Here is a 26,543-nt window from a genome sequence, read left to right as displayed (position 1 = left end):
GAGTGAGAATTACTCCCTATGAATACAGCATGGGTAGCCAGCTTTAGGTGTAAAGGCTTTCAAAAAAGCTGAGAAGACACTAATTCAGTATAACCTGAAGTGGAATCCATCCACTAAGGTGTGTTTTATCTGATGATGGTAAAAATATATGTGGGACAGAAAAAGGCTTGTTTATTATTTAGTTGGGCAAGTTTACAAAGTTTTTGCACATGTAAGCATTTAAGCCTGTGGTTACTTTAAGTTCTTGTCAGAAATAGAAGCTGCATATCCTGACTTGCTCAACCCCATAGCTGTCAGTGGTAAAGGTTTATTGTAAATTTTTTGAGCTGAGGGCTGAAATAGAAATTTTTTTAACTTGGAAAACCACCTACAGACACATAGCAGACACTGAATGACGTTGGAAGATAGCTTTGGCTGCATACTTGGTATGTAGACTAATAACTTCAGTCTAAAACTACAAAGCAAAACAGTGCTTATATGTGAAATGTATATATGGTGAAGTCATTTGATGACACCTAATGTTTGAATCACAAGTAATGTCAGAGTGCTTTTCATACTTCCACTGCTTTCAAAAGTTAAGACAAAACAAGTAAGGTTTCTATTTCCAACAAAAATTAGCAGCAGATAAATTTTCTGAGCCATACCATACCATGTTCAGATCTTGGTGCAGTGGCAAAGGAAATTTCCATAATTCAAAATCCATTTAATTGTTAAAATGAGGAACATTCCACCTAACCTTCAATAGGAAGTAATTAATTTACAATGTAAGGACATGTTAAAAAGACTTCAGGAGAAAAGTCTAGTAGACTTCTACAATTGCCTACCAAGTGCTGCATATAGTCACTTAAAATTACATGCTTGTGGATTGAGTTCAGTATTTAACAGTACTTGTGTGAAAAGATATTGTCAAATACGAAATATGCAAAATCTAATCATTACAGACCAACAATAAGAGGAAACTTTGCAATCTATTTTGATAGGGAACACTAACTTAAACCCCAATTAAGCAAAAATGCTTTCCCCTTAAAATGAATTTTGTTCTCTTTCATGGATGTGTATTACAAAGAAAATTTATACTCAGTTTTTATCATGATTATATTTAGAATTTCATAACAATTAAAAATTTTGAAAATTTGTTTTCTCTTTCTATTCTTTTTTTTTTCCCCATTGATTTTAGCGAGAGGAAGTGGGGGGTGGGGAGAGAATCACATCGATTTGTTGTTTCACTTATTCATGTGTTCATTGGTTGGTTCTTGTAGGTGCCCTCACCAAGAATTGAACCCACAACCTTGGCATATGGGACAGTGCTCTAACCAGCTGAGCTACCTTAATTATTTCTTTTTATTTTTCTGTATTGCTGATGCTTTCACATTTTGGAGACTTGCTGACCCTGGAAAGACTGTGACTCCCAGGGCTAGCCAGTTCTTACAGATAGTAAAGGATTTATTTATCTGTTGGTATACCTTTTATATACAAACCAACCAGTTTATATCCTGGATCCCCCAAACACCTCCTTTATGGAGCTCTCACACTCTGGGCCACTGTTCCCCTTCCCTTAATAACTCCAGGTTCAGGTACCAGATAATCAGAGATAGCCTCTACACCTTCAATAAAGGGGAAACAGCCCATTAGTTTTCTTTTTAGAGCAGAAATAATTTCACATTAATTTATTCAACTTTTATACTCTGCTAAACATATAGAAAGCAAAGAAGTCAGCCTCAGCTTGTGTGGCTCAGTTGGTTGGAGTGTCATCCCATAACCAAAATGTTGGAGGTTCAATTCCCTGTCAGAGGACATAACTAGGTTGTGTACATCTAGGCGTGTACAGGAAGCAACCAGTCACTGCTTCTCTCTCACATCGATGTTTCTCTCTGTCTCTTCCCTTCTCTCTAAAAGCAATGAAAAAAATGTCCTCGGATGAGGCTTAGGGAAAAAAAAAAAAGAAAAAAAGGAAAGCAAATAAGTTAGAAGTAATTATTCCTGTCCTCAGGTTGGGGAAATTAAAATGTATACATGAGAGGATAAAAACAATTTACTAGTTTTGGCTATTGAAAATCCAGTTTTCATTTCACTTGTAGTCTTTTTCTGAAACCTTGTGAAGATGTCGTGATAAATTTAATTTTAGCTGCTGTCGTCTGGCTTCTATTAAATATACTGAGTAAATGCTGATGAGATTCAAGTTAATTCATCTCTGTTTGCATATTAAGAACATGAATTAATGTTTTAGTTGATAATAAATTTTTTTTATTCTCACCCAAGGACATTTTTTCATTGCTTTTAGAGAGAGAGGAAGGAGGGAAGGAGGGTGGGAACGAGGGAAGAAAGAGAGAAAGACACATTAATGTGGGAGAAAAACATTGATTGGTTGCTTTCTTGTACGTACCCCAACCAGGAATCGAGCCCACAGCCTGATTATCTACTTTGACCGGGGCTTGAACCTGTGACCTTTTGGTTTATGGGACAATGCTCCAACCAGCTGAGCCACACCAGCCAGGACATGTGTTTTAATATACATATATAGGATCATAAATGGACTTTATGAAAAAGACTTTTTTAAGACAAGTTTTACATTCACAGTAAAATTGGGGGGAAGGTACAGAGATTTTCCTTATGGTTCCTTTTCCAACACATACATAGCCTTCCCCATTATCAGCATTCCCACCAGGGTAGTATACTTGACAATTGATGAATCTATATTCACACATATTTATCACCCAGAGTCCATAGCTTATATTATGGTGGTGTTATTACTCTTGGTGTTTCTGTAGGTGTTTGGACAAATTATAATGACATGTATCCACGGTTACAGTATATGCAGAGTAGTTTTACTTCCCCTGCCTCCCAAGTCCTTTGTGCTCCTGTTTATCTGTTCATCTCTCATAACCCCTGGCAAACAGTAATCTTTATTGTGTTCATAGTTTTACCTTTTCCAGAATACCATATAATTGGAATTATATATTATGTAGCCTTTTCAGGTTGGCTTCTTTCATGTAGTAATAGTATTTAAGGTTCATCCATGTCTTTTCCTGGCTTAATAGCTCATTTTTTTTTAAGCACTGAATAATATTCCATTGTCGGGATGTACTACAGCTTTTTGGTCCACTGCCCTGCTGAAAAACATCTTGGTTTTGGCTTCCAAGTTTTGGCAGTTATGTTAAAGCTGCTATAAACAGTCATGTGCAGGTTTTTGTGTAGACATGTTTTCAATTCATTTGGATACCAATAAGCATGATTGCTGGATCATATGGTAAGACTGTGCATAGTTTTGAAAGAAATCACCAAACTCTTCCAAAGGAGCTGTACCATTTTGTATTCCCATCAGCAGTGAATGCGAGTTCTGGTTGCTGCACATCTTCAGCAACATTTGGTGTTGTCACGGTGTGGGTTTTGGCCATTCTCATAGGTATAGGATGCTAACTCATTTTTTTAAATTTGCATATTCCTGATGACATATGATGTGGAACATTTTTTACATGCTTATTTGCCATTTTTATATCTTCTATAAGGTCTTTCTTGTTAAGGTCTTTAGCCCATTTTTTTAGTTGGGGTTTTTTCTTATTGTTGAATTTTAAGAGAGTTCTTTGTTTATTTTGGATAGCAGTTCTTTATTAGATATGTATTTTGCAATTGTTTTCTTCCAGTCTGTGGTTTATGTTTTCATACTTCTTTTTAATGGATTAACTTTGTATTTTATTTCCTCTTACACCAATGATTCTTATATCATGGAACCTGGCCCACGATGCCCATACGCCACAAACATTTTGCACACAATTTCACAAGTTCACAGCCCTCCTGAAGCCTAGTCAAGTACTCCATTTTCAAAAGTGTTAACAATTTACAGAAGCTGACTCATTTTCATCATGCACATCTTAGAAACACTACCTTCTCACAATCTTCAACTTATTTTATCAACAAATCAATGTTAACATTTAAGAACTATGGGCACAAACATTATTTAACCTGAAAAAGTTAACAACATCCATAAATGGATGTTGTTCTACCTTTTAAGTTTAAGAATAAATAAGGTATTTCAATAAAACAAATCTATACTGAAGTTATTTGCCTTTGTGTAAAGAAATATAAACTGTACATTAACATTTAAAAGCAGAGTAGTTCACTGTCAGAACTTTAAATATCTCAAGAGAACAGCAAATTCTAAACACACTAAGATCATGTTGCTGATTTAATAGTTTTGGGAATGGTGGTCCACCTATTTGTGGCTTCGGATCTGCTTCCAGGCTTGTTTCCTGAGCTTCATCCACCTCTGAGAGCTTTTCATCATTTTCCAGTGTTTGCTGAAGTTTGTGGATGGTACTAAGAAGAACATGAAATTGTTTCCGTCTCAATTCTAGCTTGTCTTCGACACTGTCTTTAATATGTGAAAGATGCTCTAATTCTTTGCCCAGAGCCTCTAGTGCCTTTAACGTGTCATGTCTGTCTGGATGATGCTGAAGCACTTTTGCCAAAGCATCATATTCTTGGTGATTTTTTCGTATTCGTTTTGCTTGAAGAATTTGCTTTTTGCACTCAGCAGTTTTTTCATGTGCTCCAGCAATGCTACATTCTATGTCTTCATAAATTTTTTCATAATTTTCCATTTCTCTGAGATTCATATCATATACCAGCAAAGTTTTGCCCATTGAAAATTCACAATGGGACACTACTCAGCATACGTTGGTACTGGCTATACCCTTCTTCCTGGGGTCCAGAATTGCACCATTTAATGAAACTTTTCACTAGTAGATTAATTCTTCAGTCATCTCCAGCACCATCTCCATCAATTAGGAGACGCTTCCGTATGACTTCGTCATCAGTCACGGCTCCCATGGCGTGCAAGGTGGCTGCCTGTTTTCATACTTTTGACATACTTTTCAGAGAGGTTTTTTTGGCTTATCAGTTCTTTCTTTTATGGATCATCCTTTGGTGTTATATCTAAAAGTCTTTGCCAGACCCAAGGTCATCTGAATTTACTGTTGTGTAATCTCCTAGGAGTTTTAAGGTTATGAGAATTGGATTTTTTAAAGTTTTCATTTTTATGTTGCAATGATGATACCTGTTTGATGAAGGAAACTTGAGAAACCTAGAGAAATGAAAAAAATTACCAATAGTTCCACCATTCACAGAAAATAATTTTTATTTATGTCCTTATGTATTTTTCAGATGCTCTTATACTTAATAGCACATGGATTTTGAAAAGCTACTTGTCTATTTGTAAATCTGAAATGATATTACTATAAGTGGTAATGTCACTTGTTGATATGGAACAGATTTGATAAATCTGTGAGTTTTATAAGAAAGATTATTTGAAACACAATTTTTCTCATAGAAAGCTATCATAAAATTTCATAATCTGTTTTTTTGACATATTATGAATATCGTCTAACTTCATTCTTGCGTCACTTGATTTTGATTGCATACTATTCTAACTTACAGAAGAGTGTACTTTTTAAAAGTTATATTTTAATGATTATGCTATTATAGTTGTCCTGATGTTTCCACCCAGTGCCCCCTACTCCTTCAGACAATTCCCCCACCGTTGTTCATGTCCAGAGGTCATGAGTATAAGTTCTTTGGCTTCTCCATTTCCTATACTGTACTTTACATACCCATGACTATTCTGTAACTAGTTATTTGTGCTTAATCCCCTCACCTCTTCATCCACTCTCCTCTCCCCCACTCCTATCTGACAGCCTGTGGGTAACTAACTTCTTTTGCTTTTAAGAGTCTCTATTTTTAACCTTTGGCCTTTTGATAATAATGTGTTTTGGAGTGGCCCTCTTTGCATCATCCATCATAATTGGGACTCTCTGTGCTTCCTGGACTTACATGTCTATTTCCTTCACCAAATTAGGGAAAATTTCTTTCACCATTTTTTGAGATAGATTTCCAGTTTCTTGCTCTTTCTTTTCTCCTTCTGGCACTTCTATGAGGTGAATGTTGGACCTCTTAAAGTTGTCCCAGAGGCTGTTTAGAGTCTCTCTCTAAAAAAATAAATTTAAAAAATTAATTCTTCATTAAAATACTCTGAATGTAGGTAATTTTATTATTCCCATCACACAGTTGAGGGAAGGTAGAGAGGTTAAATAACCTGCCATTGATTACATAGCTACTGTATACCTGAGATTGCATTGCTGAATATGGAAGTCTAACCCATGAAACCTGGTTCTGGAGTTCCAGAGTCTTAATATTCTGCTCTACTGCCTTTCACTATTAGCATGGTTGTTTAATTTTACTAGGTATTGTGGAATAAAGCTGAACCTAGGAGGTACTTTGGGACTTGATTTTATAAAAAGTCATTGATAGAATGTGTAGGCAAAGATATACAACTATATGACCTTAGAGCAATACAGCATGACTCTGCAAATTATTGAGTCATGTTGAAGCAGCTATCACCATGTAATTTTCTTATTGTCTGACTTTTCCCACTAGGCATCATCATTGTGTGCTCTGACATGTCTGTTACATTCAACACTCTATTTCTATATCACCAATAGAACCACAGCCTTAAACTTGTACCTTAAAAAGGAATGTCACTGATATTGTTTTCAGTGGGGTGTGGAAAGAAAATCTTTTACCATTTTAAGAATTGGTTCATAGCTTTTGGGAGAATGTTTTCTCCAAATATCAGACATAGCATATTATTTTTGTAAATATGATGCCAGGCCATAATTATCCCTACAGCTTTTTAAAATTTTAGACAATGAATAGATATTCAGGCAGACACAGCATTGAAATCACTGTTAAGTACTGTCTCATTTCTAGAACTATATCTCATATAGTAGCATCAGTATATTTAGATATATGTGTTTAAGTATTTTTGTTGTAATCTTCCTTATAATAGGAAAAAACTCTGGAGTGCTTTGATTCTGCTTTCCTATCTAGTCACTTAGATGTTGCTAAGTCCTGTCTCTAGTTTACTGTCATCTTCTTCTCTTTATTCTCATTTCCATGACCTTAGTAGAGGCCTTTTAATGTTTTGTCTAGATTGCCTGGAGTACAAAACTTTTAGCTAGTTTTTTTCTCCACTATAAATGCATCTTAATTGCGCACAGCTCTTTTTTTAAAGAATATTTTATTGATTATGCTATTATAGTTTTCCAAATTTTCCCCCTTTATCCCTCCCCCCACCCTGCACCCCTCAACCCTCCGGCTCCCCCCCGCCCCCCGCCTTAGTTCATGTCCATGAGTTATACATATAAGTTCTTTGAGTTCTCTGCTTCCTACACCATTTTTGACTTCTCCTCATCTATTTAATGCCTACCAATTATGCTTCTTCTTCCCTGTACCTTCCCCCCATTCCTCCCTTCCCCCTCTCCACTGAAAACCCTCTGTGTGATCTTCTTTTCTCTGATTCTATTCCTGTTCTAGTTGTTTGCTTAGTTTTTGTTTTTATTGTTTTTCTTTATTTTTTTTTAGGTTCATTTGTTGATAGTTGTAAGTTTGTTGTCATTTTACTGTTCATATTTTTTATCTTCCTTTTCTAAGGTAAGTCCCTTTAATATTTCATATAATAAGGGCTTGGTGATGATGAGCTCCTTTAACTTGACCTCATCTGAGAATCACTTTATCTGCCCCTCCATTCTAAATGAAAGCTTTGCTGGATAGAGCAATCTGGGATGTAGGTCCTTGCCTTTCATGACTTCAAATACTTCTTTCCAGCCTCTTCTTGCCTGCAAGGTCTCTTTTGAGAAATCAGCTGATAACATTATGGACGCTCCTTTGTAGGTAACTATTTCTTTTCCTCTTGCTGTTTTTAAGATTCTCTCTTTATCTTTAATCTTGGGCAACTTAATGATGATGTGCCTTGGTGTGGTCTTCTTTGGGTCCAACTTCTTTGGGACTCTCTGGACTTCCTGGACTTCCTGCAAGTCTATTTCCTTTGCCAGATTGGGGAAGTTTTACTTCATTATTTGTTCAAATAAGTTTTCAATTTCTTGCCATTGTTGTTCTCCTTCTGGCACCCCTATAATTTAGATATTGGAACATTTCAAGTTGTCAAAGAGGTTCAAAAGTCTCTCATCATTTTTTTGAATTCTTGTTTCTTCATTCTGTTCCGGTTGGATGTTTATTTCTTCCTTTGTTCCAAATGGTTGATTTGAATCCCGGTTTCCTTCCTGTCACTGTTGGTTCCCTGAATATTTTGCTTTATTCATTTTGGGTATCTTTTATTTGTTCTTTCATTTTTCAACCAAGCTCAAACAGTTGTGTGAGCATTTTGATTACTAGGGCTTTAAGCTCTCCATCAGATAGGTTGGCTATCTCCTCCTTTAGCTCCCTTTCTAAAGTTTTGCTCTGTTCTTTCATTTTGGCCCTATTTCTTTGTTCAGGGCCCTGTTAAGTTGTAAGTTGTAAGGAGGCGGGGCCTTACGTATTCACCTGGGTGGGGCAACCCTCCTTGCTGTGCTACAGCACTGCTTGTGGGGGAGGGGCCAGAGAGGGAACAATGCAGCTTGCCTGCTCATCTCTAGCTCAGTATTCAAGGAACTCTCCTGTGAGACTGGGAGTTTCTCCCCCTGCAGCAACTGCTGTAGTCCACAGTCAGCTCTTTAGTCTCAGTTTTCCTTTAAGTCAGCCTCTCCTGTGCAGCCTGCCACCTTGCAGCAGCCAGCCCCGCCCCCACTGCCTGCTGCCTCACCACAGTTTCTCTCCATTCGCAGCCCTACTGGTCTGGTTTTTCTGTTTGACTGTTTCTTTAATTCTGTGGTTGTCAGAGTTCCATGCAGTTTGATTTTCTGGCACTTCTGGTTGTTTCTTGATTTTAAATTGGTTATCCTCCTTTTGGTTGTGCGAGGAAGCGAAGGGTTTTTTACCTACGCCTCTCTCTTGGCTGGAACTCCACAGCTCTTACTATTATTTTCATATTTTGCCATTGCATACAAAATGTGCTCCAAACTGTTTAGCATAGTATTCAGATTCTGGCTCTCCTGTGATATGGCCCCAACCTGTCATTCCAACTCTTTCCCACTGCTACCTTTAATATTCATTCCCCTTCACACCTAGCTAAATGGAAGTATAGTCTGTTCTGCTGAAACCTGAGTTACTGTGACATGAATTAGAACGTATTTTATTTGGGAATAAGGGAAAGACATCAGTTTAATTTAGAATTCCTGTTGTTTAATTGTGTTTTTTTTCCTTCCAGCATGTTCATGTATAGAGTCACCAAATAACTGCTGAGAGCAGAGTATTCTAATGGAGTGGAATATAGCAAGGTGCAGAGCAGGGCAGTGCTGTACACAGTACCTATTCATCTCATTTTTTTTCTTTCATCTTGGTGTTTCAGACGTGATTATTGTATGATTCTATTTTTGTTAGGATTGTTATTTTTCACATTTTTATTATTTATTGAACCATTGTCTTCAAATCTTAGTTAAGGACTCTGAAAAACCTACTTGTTCACTTTCATCCTGTGATTTGCCCTAGGTTTGGTCAAGCAGTTCTTCTCCTGGTCTCACTGTAGTCACTGATGTGGCTAGTCATTTGACAGCTCCTCTGGTGCTTGATGGTCCCTGATGCCCTCAGTCACATATTGGATAATTGGTTGGGGCTGTCCACTCTGGGTTTGTTGGTGACCTCTTATTCTCCAGTAGGCTAGATGAGGTTTTGTCATGTGGTGGTAGAAGTTTTTCAAGGGAGCAATAGTTTCCGCTACAAATCTAGCGATCACTTTCATTTTTTTCTAAATAGCTTTATTGAAATACAATTGATGTATAATAAACTGCACATATTTGAAGTGTACCATTTGATAAATTTTGAAACTTTTGCTACAATCAAGCGAGTGAACTCACCCATCATCCCCACAAGTTTCCTTGTATCCTTTTGTAATTCCTCCTGCTATGACCCATCTCCTTCCAAAATCAACCACTGATTTGCTTTCTGTCACTGCAGATTAGGTTGCATTTTCTAGAGTTTTATGTAATTGGAAGCATAAAATAATCAGGTGTGTCCAACCTGTGGCCCATGGGCCGCATGTGGTCCAGGATGGCTGTGAATGCGGCCCAACACAAAATTGTAAATTTACCTAAAACAGTGAGGTTTCTTTTTGCTTTTGTTAGTGTTTGTGTATTTAATGTGTGTGGCCCAAGATAACTCTTCTTCTTCCAGTGTGGCCCAGAGATGCCAAAAGGTTGGATACCCCTGCAATGTATACTCCTTTTTTTTTCTTGTTTCTTTTACTTCAGCATAATTATTTTGAGTTTCATGCATATTGTCAAGAATCAGTTCATTTTGAGTAGTATTCCATCTTATGGATATAACAAAGTGGTTTATCCATTCATCTGTTTATGGTTATTTGAGTTGTTCTTAGTTTATGGCTGTTCCAAAAGCCCCATGAATATTGATGTACAAATCCTTACATGGACACACATTTCCTTTTGAGTGGATAGCCAAGAATGGAACAGCTGGATCATAAGATAGGTGCATGTTTAACTTTTAAGGAAATGCCAAACTTTTTTCAAAGTAGTTGTACAATTGTACGTTTCTACAAGCAGTGTCTGAGAATTCTCATTCTTCTTTGCCAACATATGGTATGGTATGGTATGGTATTCCTTTTGAATTTTAGCCATTCTAACAGTGTGTGGTGGTATCACATTATAGTTTTAATTTGCACTTCCCTAGTGACTGTTGTTGAACATCTGTCATTTGTCTATTTGCTCGTCTTCAGTGGTCAAGTCTCTGTTCAAATTATTTGTACATTTTATTTATTGGGGTTTTTTCTTATTGTTGGGTTTCTAGAATCCCTAATATACTTTGGATACAATTCCTTTATTACATATCTGCTTTACAAAAGAATTTCTCTTAATATGTGTGACTTGTTTTGTCAGTGTCTTAATACTATTTTTTGAATGATTGAAGTACTTAATTTTGATGAAGTCCAGTTCATCAGTTTGTTTGTTCTGTCATGGTTCCTATTTTCTTCTATGTTTTCTCCTAGAAGTTTATGATTTAGGTTTTATATTTAGGTCTGTGATATATTTTGAGTTAATTTTTGTATATGATGCAATGTATAGATCCAGTTTCATTCTGCATATTGATATCCAGTTGTTCCAGCACAGTTTGTTGAAGACATGCAGAAGAATGCAGTGTATGAGGGATAACCATTTTTTTAATTGGTGCTTTGGTAAAAACAATGTAACAGTATTAAGGAATAATGATTTTTCATGAGTGTTTATGTCAAAAGGTATTCACCTGTTTTTGAGAGTATGTGTGATTTTCAACTGTTTTATCATTTCCCATTTAAATGTGTGTATGTGAATGTACAAAGTCTGAAAGATATAAAAATGTTAGCTATTATCTTAGTGGTGTGACTGGGTGATTAATTTTATGTATTTGACCATGTGTAATAAATAAAGCTAAAAACAGAAAATACCATTTACAAACCAGTATAAAGAATGTATAAGTGCTAGTTCATTATTTCTGCCTTATTTGAAGTCTGACATAACAGTATTTGGGATAGAGGATGCATCTTTAAATCAAGTCCTTATCTTGTAAGTTATTACAGAAATCTTTGTGACATGTTATTTAGATCTTTGGAGCCAGATGCATAAATCTTTTCTGTTCAGCATAATAAAAAGGGTGTATCTTAAGGGAAAAAATGCTCTAAGACTGGGAATTCTGAAGTATCTAGTGAATTCATGGGAGGTAGAAGCACGGATAAGGAAGGGTAAGAGGGAGGTACTGGGATTGCTGCCTGCAGTTTAGGCTTTAGTTACATTCAGCAGTTGATTTGCCTCATGACATGGTCGGATTTAAATTTTTCCTGTTACAGAAAATTACCATTCATAGTATATGTGTCATGCATCAATTATAAAATAATTTAATTTGGGGTAGCAAGGGAAAACTTCCCAAATGCCCGAACAAAGAAAAACGTGAACAAGCAATTAATAGTAATGTCATCAACCACCACCACCACCTCCAGATTTCAGTCTTCTTTTTTAAAATATGGAATTAGTTGAAGTAATTTGCATGTTTTTTTAAATCCCCATTACCAGAATGGCAATTGAAAAAAAGTGTGTTGAACTTTAATATTCATACCTCTCTGACTGAATTTTTGATGTCCTTTTAAAATATTGTTTGTAGTTCTTTTTCTTCTAAGTAGCACTAATATAGACAAGTCTGTTCCATCCTTTACTTAAGTAGTGATTTCCTTCTTTTATCCTCTTTAAAACTTTTATCTGTATATATCTATGATCCTAAGTCATGAAAATACAAAGGAAGGGACATGAAGACTTGTCATTTAAGTTGCCTACAGAAGTTGTTGGACCTCTGTGTTTAAAGCCATATATATAATCTAGTAGTATGCAATAGAGAAAAGAAATTAAAGATACAGGATAACAGGAAAGAGTGCTATGAGGTAGTTTATTTTACTTTTTCATTTAATTTAAAAAATTAGTGTAGTTTTGGGGGGTGTGTGAATACTAGAAGAACGTATTAGGACTGTTGCCTACAGATTAAGCAGTAGTTATGTGCTTATTTGCAGTATTTTGGGCTAGGAAGAGAAGAACAGTTGTAGCACTGCATAATAACAGATTTGGTATAGTTAAATAAAGATGCTAGTTTTTAAGGATGATTGTTTATTACCAAAACTTGAAGACATTTTCATATATAGTTCTGTCTTAGAATAATGATAAATGTCATTAAGATCTGAAAGTTATATACCATTTTAATATACATGCAAACCCACAGAAACTTAGTAAAGATGATTGATATAGAATACCAAAATAGTAAATGAAGCCGTTATTTGTAATTTCATCTAGTACACTTGTATGCAAAATTTCTGCAAAATGAAGCTATGTTTTCCCTGGCATTGTAGTCTTCTAAGTACTTGCTAAATTTCTGAGTATACTATTGGCATTTGATACTCTGAAATGTTGAACTTTTGACCTTGAGTGACCGATATTGTGGACAACATTTGTATGTTATTCATATAAGTACTAGACCATATTATTTTACTTCCCTAGCCTATATAAGGTAACAGTAGAGTTTACAAATCTTAAATAGTTGCTAATCTGTATAGGTGCCATAATGGTTGTAAAACTTGATATGACTTGATGGAATTCCTTTTCCTTTTGATTCCATATTTTCCACATTAGAGGAATATAAAATTGTGCATGAGGAATTAGAATGATAATCTTATTTGAAGTAATCTTAACTTTTTTCCCTTTTGTATCATAAATATGTTAAACTAGGTTTGGAATACATTATGAAATAGCAAAGTTTATAGCTTAAAAAAAACCCCGGCTTTTCTAAAGAAATTAAATGTTTTCTCTGGCATTCCTTTAAGCAAAAAAAACAAAGTCAGTACTGGGAAGAAATTCGAAACCTTGAGTAGTTTTTTTTTCAGTTATCTTTGGTTCTACTTTGGGCAAAAGCCCACCTGCTTCTAAAATGTAAGAATACAATATTGGTATAAAGTAGTTTCAGCAAAACATTTGCCACTTTACTGTGTTATACCCAAAAATGTTTGATTAGAAACAGCTATATATAGTATTTTCTATATTTATATAAATGTAAAATGGTTGTTGAGCCTCACAAGTCACAAATAATGTGCCATGATCATATAATGGCATTGTTTTAATACAGGTTACATTTTTAAAACATTTTGTTAACTTAGAGAAATAAACTAATGTTCAAATTTTGGAAATTGAAGATTTGCTCTGTTTTTATTTTGTGTCATGGGGTAGATTATATAGTAGGTCAGAGACCATTTAATTGATTTTGAAATATTTGACTATGTTATTCTAAAGTTGTACTGTACAAACTTTGAATAGAGTTAACAGTTTCATCATAGTGTTACTACTAGGTGACATTATTTTAAAAAATTGGAAAAAATATTTGCCAAATTATTGCAGAGTTCCAGAAGTTGTATAAATTTTGCAAAATTATCATCTATTATTCCATAATACAGTTATTTTAGAATATTAATGTCTTCAATATAGTATGAACTATTGATTTCAGTGACATGTGCATGAAATATTTTCATAAAAATATAAAAATTTTTTGTGGGTTATTAAACAAGATGGGTTATTTTAAAACAAAGTCATTGTTAAAATTTGTATAATTAGACTGTAGCTTTTCAAAACAGGATTCTAAGGAGTGAAATGTTTCCAAATTAAAAATATATAAAATTAAAATTTAGGGTTACAGTCATAGCCTTATACTTTAATTCATGGTAAATAAAATTTATCTTTCAGACAGCAAATGGCTACATCTTGTTTTTTCATATTACGCCTGCAAGAGGGGACAAGTATCTTTATGAACCAGTGTATCCCAAGTAAGTTTGTCTTTTCATTCTTTTAATATTTGATATACATACTTTGTATTTACAAAAACATTACAGTTCTAGGATGTCTGAAGTGATTAAAATAAGCTAAGCAAGCATTTCCAAAGCAGAGTTTCAAAAATTATCAAGTCTTTGAGCTGTAATTATGTGAATAAAGAATTGTGTTAAATAAACCTGGGAGTCTTGAATAAATGTACTATATCCCTTCTTGGACATTCAGAATTACTACTGATGTACTCCAGATCTAGCAATCTCCCATTCTTATCAAGGAGGAGCTAAGCCATCTTGAGAGGAAGAGGTGAAATGTCTTTTAGTAAGCTGAAATGGCACTTTTTCTTGTATATATATATATTTAATTTTATTTACTTATTTTTAGACAGAGGGGAAGGGAGGGAGAAAGAGAGGGAGAGAAACATCAGTGTGCCGTTGCCTCTCATGTGCTGCTTCCCCCCCACCCCCACCCCTCCACCCAGGAACCTGGTCCCCAACCCAGGCATGTGCCCTGACTGGGAATTAAACCAACAACCCCTTGGTTTGTAGGCCAGTGCTCAATGCACTGAGCCACACCAGCCAGGGCTCTTGTATATTTTTTTGTATGTGGATAGAAAATAATTAGAGGGAACATGGATTTTTTTTTATCATCACTCAAGGATATGTTTTTATTGATTTTGGAGAGGGGAATAGCGGGAGAGAGAGACAGGGACAAAGACATGGATTTGCAAGAAAAACATTGATCAGTTGCCCTCTCACAGTTGCCCCTTCTGAGGATCGAAACCTGCAACCTTTTGGTGTGTGGGACGATGCTCCAACTTACTGAGCCACTGGGCCAGGGTGGAACATGGACTTTTGATCATTAAACTATGTTGTTCTGTATTTTTGGCATTGTTTATTTTTTATTACATTTTTAACTTTACTTTAGAAATGAAAGAACATTTTATTGAAAGAACTTTTGAAATAAAAGAACATAATTTTAAAGCCTAACGTCTTTTTTTTAAAAAAATATCAAGTCATTAAAGGATATGAGAATATAAATGAACATTACATTTATGGATAGTGGAAGACAGCCAGAGTTTATTATGTGTGTAAGAAATTAAAGGGAAATTTGATTTCATTATAGGAACATTTAAATTTCTCTGAATTATCAGGAAAAAGAGCAACAATAAAAGGGCAAGTGAAAAACTGGGGAAATTTTTGCAGGAAATAAGACCAAGGTTTACTGTTCTTACAAAGGAGTCATCTGAATAGCTAGAAAACAGTAACATTTCAAAAGATAACTAGGTAAAAGCAGTCTCATAAGAGAAAATATAACAAATGCAAGAGAAGTCTGTGTTAATTAGAACTCAAACTAAACATTATAAACTCAAAACATTAAATACAACAATTTTTTTTAACTACACATTTTAGCATATAAAAATAGTTCTGGATAGCCCTGGCTGTGATGTAGCTCAGTGGATTGAGTGCCAGCCAGTGAACCAAAGGGTCACTGGATCAATTCCCAGTTGGGGCATATGCCTGGGTTGCAGGCCAGGTCCTGAGTAGAGAATGCATGAGATGCAAACACACATTGATGTTTCTCTCCCTCTTTTTCTCCCTCCCTCCCCTTCTCTCTGAAAATAAATAAATAAAATCTTTAAAAGAAAAATAGTTCTGGGGAAACTTTTTGAAATAGATATACTTCTTCTAGTAGATATACACAAAGGTGGAATAATAGAGAATTGGTTTGTAAATCAACTGTAGTATATTCTTAGATAATATGCATCATTAAATAAAATGTTTCAGAAAAATTTATAAACTTGAGGATCTGATCTTATAATGCCTGGTGGAAAAAATAAGCCACACAAAGTTATGTATGTAATATGACCACAACTTTGTGAAACAAAACAACAAAAATCATCTAGAGAAAAAAGCTAGAACAATATATATTGTCATTGTGCCTGAATGGTAGAATTGTAGTAATTTTTCAGCTTTTTTCAATTCTTGAATTTTCCACAATTTTTGATATTCATACAATATATTGGGTTGGCCAAAGAGTTAGTTTAGTTTTTTCTGTACAATGGCTTTAGTAGTGCTTAGTTGTCTTTAACTTCATTTGAAACAATTTTGTTGGATTTTATTGCATATCAGCGTGCATTTAAAAACAACTTATTAAAATTGGTGAATTTTTGTGCAGCCATTTTAATATTGAAGATGGGAGAAAATATGCAACATTTTTAGCACATTATGCTTTAAGAAAGGTAAAAACACAATTGAAATACAAAAAAAGATTTGTCCAGTGTATGGAGAAGGTGCTGTGACTGATCAAATGTATCAAAAATGGTTTGTGAAGTTTCTTGGTACTATTAACATTTTGGCCAGATACTTTGCTGTGTGGAGTGTCTTACGCATTGGAAGATGTTTAGCAGCACCCCTGGCCTCTTCCCACTAGAAGCCAGTAGTGGGAAATGGCTGACATACTCAAGATATCCAAATCAATAAAGTTCTTGGTAAAAATGAAAAATGTATCTTTTATTTTAAAGAAAAAACTAAATGGCTTTTCACCAACCCAGTATTTACTTGTGAAATAAAAATATCCATGTATTTGAAAAATCTAAAATAAAGGGAAGGCTGTATTTTTTTTAAAATGGCATTATGAAAGTGCTTCTTCAAATAACACTTGTTAATATTCTTCAGAATATACTTTGGGAAAGTGTCATGTAGCTTGGTTTTCCTTTATCATAGATTTTAGGGAACTATCTAGATTTTTCTTGATGCTATAGTTGCTTCTTTTTGTATTAATATAGTGTTAATTGAAGTGTTAGTTCTGAGTTTTGGATTTTTTGTGAATAGAAATTTTTTAATGATGGAATTTAATTTGATTATTTTTCAATAAAAATCTTTACTACAAAAACCTTTTTGGCAGAAAAATTGTAATGTTAAAATGGTATGGACATTGTGATAGGAAGTTGATGTATTTAGAAATTTTAATTCAGTTTTTTGGGTAGCATAAAGCTTACTATACTTTCCATTCTAAATAATTTATGAGCCTTTTGAAGAATTTGTAATCAGTGTCAAAGTATCATTTACTTGTGCATTTTAACTACTGCATCTTAACTCATTGTATTGCTGAATTTAGACATGCTCCTGTTGATAAAAAGCAATAATCAGGATAATCTGAACTTAACTGGATCAATTTATACTACTATAGGTGGGCTGGGTAGGGAAATAACATTGCTTGAAACATCCTTGAAAAAGACTGTTTTCTTTATTTCAACCCACTAACATGATTTATACAAACACACATACACACAGTGTTTTGAAATAGTATTTTGGAAATCACTTTTGTGTTCCAAAAATGTTTTTTAAAAAAGTGACTTCAGGGGACATCACTTAACTGCGTATGTTAGGCTAGAGAACTAATGAAGAGCATTATTTTTCTTTTTAACTTGAGTATTCTTATACACGTTATATTGAAACTTTGGGGTTTTAATACGTGTCAATAATGCATGAGCAGCATGAACAGTGGATAAAGGATTAGGCTTTGGCATCAGATGGACCTGGAATTGAATGTCAGCTTTACCTCTTTTCATCTGTATGACTTGTATCAGTTACTTAATACCTCCAAAACCTGTTTCCTCATCCATAGAACGAGATCACAGTAGTAATTATTTCCTAGGATTAAGTGAGATCATGCATATTAAATGTTCAAATTAGTACCCAGCTCATGGGAAAATTAATAAAGGACAGCTGCTATTATTGTTAATATGTTTTTTCCTTTACCAAATTTTTACTTTCTAATATTTTAAGTGATTTTATATACATAAAGTGAATTTATATATTACATAAATAATATGTATTATGTATTAAGTGATTTTTAATTTTTTATATTTGGGTAATAATGTACTTTTTACCCAGAGTTTAACTTCTAGTAACTGCTGCATAAATTTTCTTTTAATCTCTTACAGGGAAACACTTTTGCAGAGCAGAGCAAATTACTGGGTTTAGAGTCAGCCTGTTGTGTAATTTGCATGCTGAACTATGGTTCTAATTGAATTGCTTAGTTCAGCAACTTTCTAGTTTTTCTTTAGAACCTATTTTAAAATTGGAATAAAAATGCCTTCTTTAATTGTTGGGAGGATTATGTAAGTCCAGGCTTTTAAAACCTGGAAAATAGTGGCTCATCTACAGGTTTGAGGAGAGTTTTAAAAATATTTAGGTTTGACATTGTGTCGTTGTCATCATTTGTATCATTGTAAACATTTATGCAGTTGAAAATGCTATTCTAAGCACTATTTCAAATTCCTTTAATCCCTGTAGCAACCCTGTAAGGTAGTTAGGTATAATTACTACATAATTACATAATACATATTTACATATTATGTAAACTGCAGCAGAGAGGCCAAGTAACTCATTCATAGTCACACTAGTAAGTGGCTCAGGATTTAGATGTAAGTGTTCTAGCTTCAAAGTCTGCGCTCTTTATCACTAACACTATATTGCCTCAAACGTATTTATGCCTGCCTCACCATCCGCTACTTTGGAATTTATTTTGGAAATTGGGAATCAAAAAGAGGAGAAATGATCTGGGGTGGTTTATTGCAGTCCTGAAGAATAGAAGCATCATAATTGAGGCCAGTAGTTAGTAGTTGTCTTCTCAATTGCAGTAACTCTGTTGTCCTTTGTTTCTATACGTGAAATCTTTGAGTTCATCAGATGAGTTTTTCCAGAGTGTCTCAGCTCCCCCGTGTTATGTGACAGCATCTTAACCTCAGACTGCATGTTGTTTTCCATTGTGCTCCACCTGAGGCAGGTCAGATGCCATCATCTTCCATAGTTTCCACACGGTATTGTTTCCAGCATCCTTCCTGTTGATGTTGAGAGTCAGCCTTCAACAATGATGGCAGTCTAACTAAATGACTTTTTATGCCTAAAGGTTAATGTTTCACTTTTATCTTTTTTTTGTGCTTATAAAACTCTGTTGTGTATTAAACTATCCCTTCATATGGGTTACACAGACCAGTGGATAGACTTATCTACTGAACGTCATCTGACATTTCTTCTGTATCTTGAAACTTGCAGTGAAATTATGAGTTTAGTAGATCTTGAAGCGGCAAATCAAATTTATTTCACAGTAATGAAAGTAATTTTCATAAATATGTCATCATAATATATACTTTGTTGAAAGCAAACATTTTAGTCTTTATTCTATCTTTCCACTTCTGTTAACCTCTTTTTTTTGTTGTTTTTTTTTTGTCAGAAACCAGCCAATTGACACCAAAGTTCTTTTAAAAAATGTAGTGCTAAAATTTAGTACATTTAATTATCAAATATTAAAAATACAGATATTATTTTCACTGGAAAAAATTCACTCCAAAACAACTATAAAAACTCCCTGCACCCCCCACTCCTAGTATATTTCATTAGATTGTGAAACTTCAGCAGACTGTGAATGAATTAGTGCTAGGTGGAATGCGAGAAAAGAATAACTAATCGAGGTTTGTGGCAACACACAACCTGCTCTTTCAAAGAACCATGTGCTGATTTACATCAAGTTTAGAGGGGAAAAGAAGTCTGAATTAGAAATGTGCAAGTTTCCCTCCACTTTTTTTTGCTAGTAAGTTTTGAGTGTTTTCTGGAGAATAAACTAACTGTTTTCTTTTCTTTATTTCTGTGATCTTCTCAAAAGATCACATAGTACTTTTAATTTCAGTATGCATTATTCTGTAAATGTGCATGTGTAACCTTTAGCTATTGAACTTTGCATATTTTATGTGTCCATTAGCTTATATCATCATAATTGCATGAACACTTACTAATAAGGTTGTGGGTATGTTATTGTACAAATTCTGGGCAATGAAACTACTCCCTGTTGTCCACAGTTCTGAGACTCACACCTAAGGCCAAAGAATGATAGAAGTGTTAAAAGAGCTGCCCAGTCAGAGAGCCCTCCCTACACACTGTTCTCATCAGACTGAAGGCTGTCTGGATGTGTGATACTATAAACAATAAGCTTTTTTAAAAAACATAGAAAGGCCTGTGATAAGGGTACTGATACTGGGGGTGCAGCAGTGGGAAAAAAAGGACAGGAAAAAAAGAGAAGACAAAAAATCCTACACAGAGAGCTGTGTTCTTCTAGTATACAATGATAAATAAGTGTTGTATATATATATATTGCAAATTAGGAGATACATTCTATGGAGAAAAATAAAGCAGGGAAAGGGACTAGAGAGTGGGAACATAACTTTAAAAATAGAGTGGGTAGTCTGGGTATTTGCTGAGAAGATGACATTTAAAAAGATCTCTAAGAGGTAAGGAAATAAAACACACACCCAGGGGAAGAGCATTCTGGATTGGTGAGATTTAATTGGTAAGAAAGTTAAGAAGATAGTAATGTAATACATTTTAGGTCCTATCTATTAATTTATAGTTGAAAAATCAGAAAGGAGAAATTTTTTTAACTAAAATAAAAAATTTCTTATCTTTGAGTAACTTAATCCTGGGAAAGCCTATGTGTGGCCAATTTCCTTTTTTTGGAAATGACACCACCATTTACTTGAGTGTATTTACTCTGCCTGCTCAGTAATTCTAATAGCAAGTCTGTAACAAGTCTACTCTGTTCTGCCTCCTGCATTTTCCAGTGTTCTGTCTTATATATATCCCTCATGTCTTTTCCTTCTTCTAGCAATACTCCTGTAGTTTGGGTTTTGTCACTTTTCTCCTGGATTTTTATAACATTTTCTTAAATCATCTTTAAGATTTTCCCCTGAATGAATTTTCTAACACAGAATTTATCAGTACTTGCCATTTCCCTACATAAAATTTTTCAATGGCTTTCCTTAGCTTTCAGGGTTAATCATGTTGCTGTCTTTTGTTTGAGTTTTATTTTACTTGTCTGAAAAATGGACTTAATGCCATTTCTTTCATAAAGATGCCATTCATTGGGTTTAAATCAAAACTTTAACTTACTATATAATACCTAAATTATGCTATAGTGTTCCCTAGGGTTTTGGTCTATGTTCTCTTCTGTTCTACATTTTAACTATTCAGTATATGTAGATGAGGTCCACATATACTGTTTCCTTAACGTAGTACCACTTTCTTGAGCTTCAGGCCCACCTTGCAGGATATATTCATTTAGATGTCCTATAGCGCAGCATCAGATTCATCATGGCTACACCTAACTCATTTCTCTTTAGCAGCCCCAATGTGCTATTGCTATTCTAAAATTTATTTTAATTACCATGATCTTTTGTACAATTGTATGAGATTGAAAATCTTGGAATATTTCTTCTTCATTTCTCATATTTGTTGGGTAATCAAGTTGTGTTGATTAATGGCAACTCTTTAGTGTCTCTAGACTTTGCCTATCTCTGTTTTATTAGGGGCCTTCTTGCCCTCTCCTTGCCTATAGAAAAACTTGTTTACTAACTTACTTTCTCCCTTTAGTATCTTTCTTCTACATACTGAAGTCCATCCATTGATTTGATACCAGGTTTACTTTTCAAAACAGATATGATGTGATTCTTGTCTCAAACTTTTAAAAAAAGTCTGGAGTAGGCTCTGACTGGTGTGGCTCAGTTGGTTTAGCCTGGTCTGGCAGAGCAAAAGGTCACCGGTCTGATTCTCTGTCAGGGTACATACCTGGGTTACAGGCCTGGTACCCGGTTGGGGCATGTGCCAGAGGCAACTGATCGATATTTCTCTTTCATGTTGATGTTACTCTCTCTCTCTCTTTCTCCCTCCCTTCTCCTCTCTCTAAAAATAAATAAATTTTTTTATAAGGTCTGGGTTAGTCTTACTCTAAATCATCCAAATACCTCGACTATCAAGATACAAAAACACTAACATTACACATCAATATTTTCTGGAATAATAATATTTCATAAGGATACCATCAGTAACCTTTTTTATTGTTATTTTTTATTGTGGTAAAATAACCCCACATTCATCATTGCAACAGTTTTTAAGGTGTACAGTTATACTTCATGTAAGTGGAGTCATACAGTGTTTATTTTTTTATGACTGGCTTACATTACTTAGCATAATGTTCTCAAGGTTCACCTATTTTGTAGCATTTATCAGAATTTCCTTCCTTTCGAAGGCTGAATATTCCATTCTGTATAACATTTTGCATATGCATTCATGTATCAATGGACACTTGGGTTGCTTCCACATTTTACCTATTGTGAACAATGCTACTATGAACATAGGTATTCAGGTGTCTCTTTGAGACCCTGATTTCAGTTCCTTTGTGTTTATACCCAAAGTGGAATTGCTGTATCATGTAGTAATTCTATTTTTAATTTATTGAGGAAATGTCATACTGTTTTTCGCAGCAGCTGTACCCATTTCACATTTCCAGGAACAGTACACAAGGTCTCTAATTTCTCCATGTTCTTGCAGTGCAGTGCTATTTTCTGGTTGGTTGTTTGCGTGTTTGTTTATATAGTCCTCATCTCAGTGGGTTTGTGGTGATATCTCATTTAGTTTTGATGTGCACTTTCCTAATGATTAGTGATGTTGGGTGTCTTCTCGTGTACTTATTGGTCATTTGTACATCTTTGCAGAAATGTCTGTTGGAGTCCTTTGCCATTTTTGAATCTGGTTGCTTTGGTTTTTTGTTGCTCAGTTTTAGTTGTTCTCTTTATATTCAGGGTATTAATTCCTTATCTCACAAACTTTCATTGCTCTCCGACCCCCACAAAATGAAGTCCAAGAGCTCTGGCCTGACATTTAGAACCCACTTCCACCTGTCTCTCTAGCACCTTGAAATCTATATCTTCTTGAACTACCTTCTCTGAACATACATAAGTTGTCTTAAATATCCAGTGGAGGCTGATTATGTTTAATTATTCAAAAGGCAGCCTAGACAGCAATGACAACTACAACTTATTAAGAACCTGCTAACTCATTTTTCTCATTTTATAGATAAACAAAAGCATAGAAAGTAACACAGAAAGCGGCTTTTCCAAAATCAATGCCAATAAAAACTAGAACCTGGATTGGAACCCAGGTATTTCTAATTTCAAATGTCATTCTCTTAGCCACATCTAAACTGCTGTATATTTATTTGAGGTAGTAGTATCAAGTCTAATATTATAAGAAATTAGAAAAAATGTAATTACACCAGTTGGAGAGTTTTGTTTGGCTCTTTCTAACTGGGTTTAATTTATACTTCCAGCCTCATCTTTCATGATTTTCTTCCAAAAATCTGATCTATACTTTCAAATTGTTGAACTGTAAGTAATATTTTTTTATCAGAAAGTGAGGTTTTTAAATTAATGGAATTTTTAACAGTTCACTGCATTTTAGTATGTTTGCAAGAAGGGTTGAAAACTCACCTGTGGAATTTATCTCTAATTTTATAATAGAAGTCATTCAAAAGTCAGGATTTACCTAAATTTGCTTTAAAATTCTTATAATACTTTTGCTTTAGTAAGTAAGAGTATTTTATGAAAAAATAGTGGGGTTTCATCCTTTATCTTGAAAATAGCCAGCAGAACAAAAAGTTAAAAATGTGCCATTTCCATTGTTATGAAAGCTAGATGTATCTCTAACCCTTGACCTAAAAATTGGATGAGAAAGAATAAATGACTTGGGAAGAATATCAAACCCTGGAGCCTGAGGTTACCTACATGGTACTGATGAAAAGCAACTTGTTTGATCTGTAAAACCCTAGAAAGACTCAGGAATTAGATGCACTAGTACCACAGAATGTAGGAGCGCGTCAGAGGCCATAAACCAAGAGATTATTTTAAAAGTCTGAATAAGGAATAAAGATTTTGTGGTCCTACATCAAAGGATACAGAAAATGTATTGTCTGATTAAACTGGAGGAATTCCAGATGTACTAGTGGACAAGGATGAGATGGTAAACTAAAGATGGGGATTAAGTGAAAGTTGTAATGTTGAGCAGTAGGACCTCAAGCCTGTTTCCTCTACTTGGCTTCAGACTTCTGGATTCTGTGCTTAGATATCCCTGGTAGGGTTGAGGGATCCTTCCTGGGGAGGTTAAATCACTCCAGAAAATGACCCAAAAGGCCCTGCTGATATTTGAATACCTCAACAAAAATTTCAGTTGGTCATTACCCTGAAGTCCACCAGTTGGCAAGCCCAGCTTGAACACACAGAGCTTACAGTTAGCTTGTTCTTGTTAACGTGGTAAACATGAATGGCCAAGGGTTGTTAGCTACTTTAAGAAAGTTTCCAATGTAAAAGAAACACAAGAGAAACAAAGGAAACTCAAAGGAAATTGACAATGTAGGAAACAAAAACACTTTGAAGAAATGATAATTAACAACCTTATACAGATATTGCCTAATTAAAGCAGCAACAACAAAAAAGCACGGATGCTATAAGAAAAAAGGAAGAGGTGGGTGAGAAAGTTCTTGGAATGAAAAGTATGATAAGCAGAAAAAAAAGAAATGCAAGAAATAGTTCAGTAGTTCTCCCAGGATATAGAACAAAAGACAAAGTACAAGAGAAAAGGGAAGAGTACAAGTTAATATAAATTTCAGTATCTAACCTAGTAGGAGTTCCAGAAAGAGAACAGAATTAGAGAACCTCATTAGAATACACTAACAAAGGAAATAAAACATACATTTCCCAGAGCTAAACTAAACACATCAGTCACTATATTGCCACCAAGCTTCTATATGGAAAATAATCTTAAAACTAAAAAATGAGTTAAAAGCTTTCTGAGCATCAAAATAATTTTCACAAAGCAGAGTACCTTGAAAACTATTGTTCTTTTTAGATTCACTGCACATAATTTTAACAATAGCGACAAATTGGTTTCCAGAATTATAGGTGACTGAAGAGGGAGAGATGACTTAGGCAGGCTAATTGTTGCCAAGAGTAAGTGATAGTTGATATTAAGAAAAGAGACAGCTATGAAATTCCATCATAGGTGTTGAGAAAGACAGTCCTATGCCATGTAGAGATAAAGGTTCCAGGAGAGCTTTATAGTCCTTTTGAGTGGTTGCATGTGACAGTGCGGTTATGTCAACATTGACCCAGCCACTCTAGTTGCAGCCATTTAATGCCATGGAGTTTTCAGATTTAGCCATTTTGCTATTTATTGCCAAGTTTTATGTAAAACATCTAAATGAATGCCTGAATCTGACCAAATCTGATACATACCCAAAGGATAGAAATGAAGGATGAGGTATGGAGTAAGTAAGGTAAGATAAGGTGAGGATTTGAATCACTTTGGGCATGTACTATATAGAGTGGTGTATATCTTTCATAGTTGCCCAACTCAGAGCTATCACTCAATTTAAACAGAATGTCTGCTGGTTCTCTTGAGAGTTCATTTTTAACTTGTGTTTTTTCCTAAGATTCTTGGCTCTGCTCCCTTCACTCCTATTTCAACACAAGTTACATTGGTCAAACACATTGATTTCTAATTGGTAAACAGATATGTATGCTATAATAAAATTTAGGTCTGTTTTTCATTTGAGAACCTAAAGGATGAACACCTGATTTATAAGTTTGATTAAGTTTAGTTTATTTAATTGGTGTATGTTAGTCACAGAGTGAATGAGAATTCGATTTCTTTCTCTCTAATCCTGTATATTTGCTGTTTTTTTTTAGAGGAAGTCCACAAATGAAAGGGACACCCCATTTTAAGGAAGAACAGTGTGCTCCAGCACTAAATTTAGAGATGAGGAAAATACTGGATTTGCAAGCACCCATTATGAGGTACAGTGCTTTGGTTAAATAGAGCATTTTGTAATGACAGTAGCCAATGTAGTTGATTAATCATTACCAATAAGAAAATTGATTTCATTTCTTTTCATTGAGGATAACATTTTTAGCCCTAGAAATGCTTGATTAATCCTTATGAAAAATGTGAAAATTTACAGATGGTACATTATTATACTTAAATTATCATAATGCCATTAATTAGGTATATCATCCATATGTTATTTTAGAAATTTATGTTTTAGTTAAGATCTGGAATTGTTTGAATCATATGACATGGTCCCTGTTACTTAATAAAGATACTGATAAAAATCACACAAGTTGAGAAAAGTGTCTTTGTTTCCATAGCCTTTGTAAGTTTGGGGAAGTATACGCACATGGAAGAAAGCTGAGTTTTCTGATCCAAATGTGAATAAAGGTTTTGTGATAAGAAGGCAAGAATACCAAAATACCAAAAATTATTTGACATCCATTGGTAGAAAAAAACAAACGACTTTACCTATAATTGAGCTTTGTTTCCTTAATTGCTTCACATTGACATTTTAGTTCTCTGCTGTGTGGGTCTTGTCAAAATTGTATTTTTT

The 26,543-nt window shown here is 34.6% G+C and overlaps 1 protein-coding gene and 1 pseudogene across 4 annotated transcripts in view; one reads left to right on the top strand and one right to left on the bottom strand.

The window, feature by feature from the left end:
• The window catches only part of RIC1 (RIC1 homolog, RAB6A GEF complex partner 1), a 128,397-nt gene that overhangs the window by 47,923 nt on the left and 53,931 nt on the right, over window positions 1–26,543 (top strand). For all 4 annotated transcript variants that reach the window (XM_045840299.1, XM_045840298.1, XM_045840300.1 and 1 more), the window contains exons 3-4: window positions 14,190–14,269; window positions 25,849–25,956. In XM_045840299.1, the coding sequence (XP_045696255.1) occupies window positions 14,190–14,269; window positions 25,849–25,956 (188 nt within the window). The remainder of the gene's footprint in view (window positions 1–14,189; window positions 14,270–25,848; window positions 25,957–26,543) is intronic.
• On the bottom strand, window positions 4,092–4,827 carry LOC123819813 (annotated as a pseudogene).

This window comes from Phyllostomus hastatus, unplaced genomic scaffold (assembly GCF_019186645.2).
Source record: "Phyllostomus hastatus isolate PE091 unplaced genomic scaffold, TTU_PhHast_1.1 phas_contig_34, whole genome shotgun sequence".
Classification (NCBI taxonomy): Eukaryota; Metazoa; Chordata; class Mammalia; order Chiroptera; family Phyllostomidae; genus Phyllostomus; species Phyllostomus hastatus.
The sequence above is the reverse complement of the archived record's forward strand: the minus strand, read 5'-3'. Positions and strand labels throughout refer to the sequence as shown.